This window comes from Trachymyrmex septentrionalis, unplaced genomic scaffold (genome assembly GCF_001594115.1).
Source record: "Trachymyrmex septentrionalis isolate Tsep2-gDNA-1 unplaced genomic scaffold, Tsep1.0 scaffold24, whole genome shotgun sequence".
Classification (NCBI taxonomy): domain Eukaryota; kingdom Metazoa; phylum Arthropoda; class Insecta; order Hymenoptera; family Formicidae; genus Trachymyrmex; species Trachymyrmex septentrionalis.
The window spans coordinates 1339268-1346859 of NW_017305397.1; the positions used below are offsets into that span (position 1 = coordinate 1339268).

The following is a 7592-nucleotide window of genomic DNA, read 5'->3' on the forward strand; positions in this document are numbered from 1 at the left end:
CGATTTGTAAGATACGTTTTGCCTCTACTGTACATGGAAGAATTACGCGCAATTACGCAAAGATGTTAATCTTCATGCAGTTGACAGAACGTCGATATCAGTACAAGCGCCAGCTCGATCGTCTCGCAAACGAGACCACGTGACACACTAGACTTGCGCCAAAACATAATGTAACATAGGTATGCAGCACGTCGGAATAAACAAGATTGCAATTGATTGACATCGACAATCTAAGTTAACTGAATTCTCGATTAATCACCGTTACTTTTCAAGTTACAGCCCCATGTGCGGTAGCAGAAGAGATTTAACTGGGAAGGAGGGGGATGGATCTGAAGATGTGACGTTGTAACCCAGAAGGGATAGGCAGATGTGCAACAACTACCTGCACAGCAAGACACGGCCGACTGGCACGACCGGTCCAAATTGTTAAGTAACGGGGCATGTGACGAACACTCCTCGGGGATAGTCTGAGGAGGGAACGCAGCGCGGTACTTGCACACATCACAATCGCGCGTGTGATACTCACCAGGAGTACTTGCTGTAGATAATGCACCCCGTCGTCGGGGTGCGCTTGCGCCGTCGCGGTGGAACTCACCCCGAGTACGACATGCGGACATTTAGATGTTGGGTGAAGGTCAACACTAGGTGGCCCATCGGGAATTTTGGTATCCATTGTTTGGTATCCACGAGTCTCGTCTCAAGTCCTAAAACAATCTTTATGTGCCGGGAGGGAGAGGCAGGAACAAAGGGATGTTTGTCGTATAAGATGTTGCATTGCTATGATCTCGCTGTGAAAAATTATAATAGATCACGCGGACTTACCGATCGAAAAGCATCTGCGGATCGGAACGTGTCCCCGACGGCAGCGGCCGCGACAAGTCGCCGACGAAGATCTAAGTCACGTTCCTGTCGCTTTTTCGGATTTTGAGTGACTCTGACGTAAGATGCGCTTCACGCAAGAACAAGCTACGGTCAACTTTCGCGCGCACTCTTGCTGGCAAATTCGGGTTGATTGTATTCAGTTATACTGAAAAAGATATTCGTTTTAATAAATATTTGTTGGAATAGCTCTGATAGATATTTATTAAATGTAAGCATATGTTTGTTTGACAAAGACTTAATTAATTTGATTTAACTTTAATCATTTTTCCATTAATTAAATATTTATTGGAAGTAAATAATTATTTACATATTCAAAAAAATACGTATTAAAATTTAAGATTTATTTTCTATTCTTGCACAGTCTGAATTGATGCACACGTTGCAATAAATTGAAGTGAAACAAATATACGTTTGTTTTACTTCAACTTACCGTGTGTTTTAATTCAGAGAGTCCAGGAATTAAAAAACAGATCTTTAGTAAATTTTTTTTAGTGTATGATACAGAGAATAGATATCAATGGGGTGATACTAAAAAGGTATAAAAAGATGTTTTATGAGCATTACATATAAATAAAATGTCCGTGTGTGATTCTTCAACGTTTCTCTTCTTCTTCAATAATGTTTCATCTTCTGAAATTCAATACCATGTTTTGAAAGCAATGCAACCCAAACCTCTTGCTTTTATCTTTGGAAAGGATTTCCATTTCTATTGAGACTTTTTTAATGCAAATTCACGTTTATAACAAATATAGTTCGTCAAGTTTCCCTTCGATTTGTTTTATTTCCGGCACAATAGTTTTTGTATGATTCAACTGCAAGGACGAAGCAATGCTCATCGATGCAAGTCGATAAAGCTTGAAATAGTATGTATATTTTGCATAATGTATAACGTGAGCAGTTAGGAATAGGATACGATATCTAGCATAATATATTAACACCCAAACCTCAAAAACACCCAACCACCGAAATTGTGTCAATAGGTCACACGTGGAAACTCTATATGGGACATTCAGGGGCTGCCAACTAAATATGTGTCCTGCTTAAAATTCTGATACCGTTTAAAGCACAATCGTATTGATGTCCTTTGTTAACTAAAAAAAAATTCTATTTATTAAAAATGTATAATTTCCATATATCAATTGCATAAATATAACAATAAATGTAATTAACTGTGATTTAAAATCAAATTATATTTTAAAATAAATAAAACAATACCAAGCAATAACAAATGTTTCCAAGCTGCTTCATGACACGTATCACTCGTAGATATTATTAATCATGTGTAAAAATAAGCATTAAGAAAATAGTACGAAAATAAAGGAAGACGGAGAACGATGTCCGGGGTATCAAGTTAACCTAACTTGAGTTTTCGGTTCAAGTCAATAAATAATTACGACCCATTGGGCTAGTCAAGAAAGCCAGGTATAGAAACTAGGAGCATCTGCGACATCGAGCTGCGAGATCCAGCGAGATCGCGCACGATGAGGTTTCCTCCTAACCACCCCGTCCGAGTGATGGGATCGATGCGGTTGCCATGACGACGGAGCCGTCAGAGAGGCCGAATCGCGTGCGGATGACGGCTGCTGCTGGCGAGCAGGCGGGCGGGTGGACAGGGGGTATCAGCGGCGCGCACGACGATGCAGTGGCGACGTCGCCGCCGTTGAGAGCTCGCGTACGGCTCTCGGAGGCGATCTCGTTATACTGCCTCGTCCGCTGGCCGGACCGATCCCTCTTCCCCGAGGCAGCGGGCACCGCGCGTTCGCCTTTGCACGACGCTGTTCCGGGACGACGAGCGACCGCGCCATGCGGCGGCGGTGTCGGGCTCGTCGCACCAGGACACCGACACGTACGGAGCGCGGCTTCAGGACGACAAGAGGATGCCCGACGGCGCCGAGACGTCGCATCCGGACGAGACGTCGGCCAAAGTCCTGCTGCTGCGACGATGGAGCGAAATGCCGCGGCACCTTCAATTTAATCCCCACATCCTCACCGGCTACAGACCGCTCATGACCATCCGCCAGTGCCTCGGTAGCCTTTTCTACGTCCACAACGAGACCGTCAATATCCTGACGCACGGTGAGACGGAAATCTGTCGCGATTATACATTTTGCGATGAGTTTATGAACACGATGCGATTAGAATGAAAACGCTGAAAAGCTTATTTTTCTTCTCTTATGTGCTATACTACTTTCGTCCTGCAATTTTTTTCCTGTGTCGCATGACGCGAATCCTTTCAGAGTTGCTTGCGCGGATTGATAGAATGTATACCAAAGTTACACAAATCTCAAAAAAGATGATATTTTAATTTATTAACTGTTGTAATTATAATATAAAGAATTTTATTTTTATTTTTCTAAGTGTTTTGACTTTTTAATTCTGGAATAATGCTTTGGAATTAGATGCTTAAAAACATGAAAGAAAATTATTCATTGCGATAATAAAATTTTTCGCCTCCAAAATGGGGCATTATTCGTTGATCTTCTTAACGAGGTTAATGTTGATAAAGCGCGCGAGGAAAATTTTTGTATTTAGAAGAGATTTTCTCTCTTTCTTGTAAAACATGTTTAGACAAATAATAAATAATTATCTTATCATAAGAGAAATCTGATAGTGGATTCTTAAATGTGACTTAATTCGAATTGTATTAATTCCAAATTTGAATTAAATTTGACTTTTCCGCTATTTTGATGAAACGAAAGAGAGAGAGAAGGCGAGATGATATGCTGCAAAATAAGATAAAAATAAATCAAATGCATAATTCTTTGAGACTCCGCGAAAATTGTATCCTGAAATAGTAGCTATCATTATTCTTCACGCGATCAACTGTATTCCAAAGAATACACAGTTATATCACATAAAATGTTTGCCATTCTCGTGATTGGATTAACTGGAAAAGTAGATTAAGTCCCTTAAGGGCTTTAAAGTCAAGGTGCATATTATCAAGGTCAACTTCCGTGAAAATATCGCGCTCAACGAAGACGCATTGCAGGGTAACGAACGATCGATGAAAGCGAACCCATATGATATTCCTTATCTGTTAAAGCTGATTCATTGATAAATTTCTAATCGCATCGAATGTCAATCAAATACATTCTAAACATCAGCGAACGATCATTACGAACGCATTTGAAACTGTAATCCTTTTATAGCGCGACTAGATAGCTCTTCTTTCTGTCACTCCTTAAAATTAGATAAATTATCCTTAATTATATATTTTTTTCCTTCATTCAAAGGAGAAACTAAGAGATCCATTCAAATGTGTTCTGTTTTTGATGAATCATCCCGTATATAAATCTCATGTATCGACTGGTGCACATGTGCGTGAAATAAAATCTTAGTAAGTCAGAACTACCCATGTAGATGAAAGAGAACTCATTAATGTACTTAAAATTGTTTTCTCAGAAAATTGAACTACGTTATGAATCCCTCTACACTTGTCAATTTTTCCCGTTAACGTTTCTTAGTTCTTAATTATCAATATAATAGTAATTGAATAGTTAGTTCTGAGTTAGAAAATGACTCAAAACTTAAGAAGCTTGTTAAGAAATTAAAATTTGTTTCTGACGAACAATACACTTTTTTAAAGGAAATTATTAACATTTTCTTTAGAAAAATTATAAAAGATATAATTCTTAAACTTCTCGGAGACTAAAGAGTTCATAAAAATAGATTTCTCGCAGCTCAAGATATATCATCAATTTTCTAACATTAGAGAACTTCATCTCAAAATACATTTACCCGAAAGCATCCTATACAAGCGATCGTGTGTGCTTATAGGATTTGCTATCCTGTACATGTTGGTGACTGTACCACATCTACTTCCATGGAATACAAAAGGGACACTCGTGGGAGTTCTTTCTTGGTGCCATTTTATCGGTGCTGTTAGTCCGTGGATTGGATCCTTCCTATATCATCTCTTCATGAACGTAAACTACGACGAAGTCCTCTACAGAACACTGTTGAAAGTCGACATGATTGGCATATGGATGTGCCAGAGTTTCGGTGTGTTGATCTACTTGTAAATATATACAAAGTGTTTTTTGTTTCTTGATTTTTACCACTTTTTACTTGCCTCTTACTCAATTTCTTCGTTTTCCGTTACCTGAGATAAAAATTCATGGACTTCGGAAGAGACAAGAAACGTAAAAAGAAACGCAATTGTCGATAAGACAATTCCGTTACAAAGAAGGAAAAAGATTTGAGGTAAAAAGCAAGAAACAGAAAGCAAATAACACCCTTTAGATTAGGTTTTAATAAAAACTTTTCCGAATGTGCTGAAAAAACAGATATATATGTATGACTACTAAAGCTCAAATTTGCAAGATTTTTTTATTTTTTAAATAACTTTTCATATTTCAAATGGATATTACAAATTATTTTTTGACCGATTTCTACTTCAAATGAAGAAAGTTTTAAATAAGAAAATGACTACGAGAACAGTTCGTATAGCAGCAAATAGACACTTCTCTATTTCACGCACGAATATTTCAGGAGCTATACCGATGATGGCAGCCGCTGTTCATTGCCTTGCGGATAATGTCTGGTATTGCTGCATTTTTATTTATTGCTCTCTTAGTATGTGGGGACTTTTGAAGGTATTTTTAGCTTGCATCTGATTCAACGACGCTTTGTGACGATAAAATATTTAAACATTAATGTGATTCATAGGCAATGACTGCTAAATCACCCTGGGAAAGGCGTTTATGTTTTGCCCCTCCTTTCCTAATGAGAATGTTAATTATGACGTTGAGATGTTTCGGTATTGGTGGCGGGTCACCCGAGGCTCTTATTCATATAATATTACAGGTGCATTTTGAATATGATTCCAGATAGCGTGTACTAAATATTAGAGATAATGCTGATGTAGGAATAAATTCCAGGATCTCATAGCTGTGATAGGTGCAACCATTGGCGCTCTTCGCATTCCAGAGAAATGGATTCCCGGCCGATTGGATTTAGTGCTGAATTCCCATAATGTGATGCATGTAATGGTCGTCCTAGCGGTATGTTCTATGCATGCCGCAACCTTAAAGGATCTCGCCTGGATGTCTGATCCGTCTACGTGCAATAAAACAAGCTCTCTTCCTTCGGATCGCGAAGAATTGTGATTGAATCATGAAGAACGCGACGGCTTGCTGCAGTCTGTGATAAACCGAGCCTATAACAACTGGCGATTAGTCGAGCGTTTCGACATTTGAAGACCAGAAAGTGCTGAATTCTATAATATAAATTTAAGGATATTGAAAAAAAAAAAAATATATATATACATATTATATATATATATATATATATTACACAGAGTTTATATAATACAGAGTTATTTAATTTATGTAATTATTGCGGGACGGTTTAGGTACAATCATGAGTACAAAATACGTACGGTTACTTATCATATCGAATGCTTAACAATAATGGGATATTTGTAGAGTTTTTCTGCAAATACATAAATGAGCAAGGTAGAATTGGAAATTGACGGGTATGATGCGAGAAAGAAGTAATGTTTATTTTGTTAAAAGACGTAAATATTTTATTTTACAATTTACTTTTGATAATATAATTAGAATATTTCTTTCCAACACTTTTGATATAGTTTTGCATCAAAAGAGTATAATCTTTCTTATTGAGTGAAGATATGTTATTTAAAAGATACTGATGCAATTTGTTTACATTTTACAGATTAAAAATTTTTTTCTATCTTAAATTTTTTTGAACACTAATATTATTTTGTACCTTTTATGATTAAAATATTGTTATTGAAGAAATCCGACAATTAAATAAAAAAAAAATCTACATCTCTTCTCATGTGAAAGAGAAAAAACACAATATAAAAATTCAAATATTAAGAATAAATTTTACGCAAAATCATTATATTTGCCGTTTTTCCTTACAACTCGCTTATTCTTTATATGGTTACCTGAAGAACATATAAGTCTATATTGAAAGAAGTTAGGAATTTACTAGTCAATTGTATATACTTTATTAACATATGTGAGGGAAAGTATTAAAGATGATCTGGAAAGCAATACAAGCACAATACGATGTAATGCAATAACTTAAAGTGCAGTCTTCACAGGTCCGTATTCGAAAGCCGAATCGTACTTAATAGCATAGATAATACATAATTCATGTTAAGTACAGAAATGAAAAAAGAATTAAAAGTTATTTCAAATTTACAGCTATTTTACTAAATTAATTAAACATTAATTACATTGAGAATAAATTAATTTTTCAAATTCGAAAACATGATATCTTTTTTGAATGAGATTTTTAAAATTATTTCTTGAATTAAAACGATAAAAACTTGTATGTGTTGATCGTATCAGACTATAATATATTTGAAACAAAATTTCAGAAACGGTTTAAATATACGGAAAAATTATATTCGAGTAAGATTAAAAATTCTCGGACTGTGTAGACTTTGATCAGAGATATCCAACAATATACATGTTCTGAACGTCCATTTCTTTAAATCAGTTACGCTTTATAACATATTCAGAGATGAAATTATTTCAATATATCAGTGGATGCTGGTTCAATTCCACTATAGTAAGATAATTCGTTATTCAGATAATATACTGAACCGATAATAAAATTATTCTAAAGGTCAGCTAATTCTATTTCGCCATTCAGAAATAGGAAAAGTAGAAAGATGTAAATTCCAATTTAGATGAGTAATTCATATTATATATCAATATATATATATATATATA

General features: G+C 36.0%; 1 protein-coding gene across 1 annotated transcript; it reads left to right on the forward strand.

The window, feature by feature from the left end:
• Positions 1–2437: 2437 nt before the first annotated feature.
• On the forward strand, positions 2438–6135 carry LOC108748652 (progestin and adipoQ receptor family member 4). Its single transcript, XM_018486924.1, has 5 exons — positions 2438–2958; positions 4660–4884; positions 5374–5477; positions 5551–5688; positions 5763–6135. The coding sequence occupies exons 1-5, from the start codon at positions 2760–2762 to the stop codon at positions 5988–5990; spliced, it is 894 nt and encodes a 297-aa protein (XP_018342426.1). The 5' UTR covers positions 2438–2759; the 3' UTR covers positions 5991–6135.
• The last annotated feature ends 1457 nt before the right edge of the window (positions 6136–7592 follow it).

Bases quoted from the DNA above. Each gene is read 5' to 3' on its own strand.
- LOC108748652 (XM_018486924.1), top strand. From the start codon at position 2,760: ATGCCCGACGGCGCCGAGACGTCGCATCCGGACGAGACGTCGGCCAAA. The intron at 2,959-4,659 runs GTGAGACGGAAA...GTGTGCTTATAG, and splicing joins CGTCAATATCCTGACGCACG to GATTTGCTATCCTGTACATG. The intron at 5,478-5,550 runs GTATTTTTAGCT...TGTGATTCATAG, and splicing joins GTATGTGGGGACTTTTGAAG to GCAATGACTGCTAAATCACC.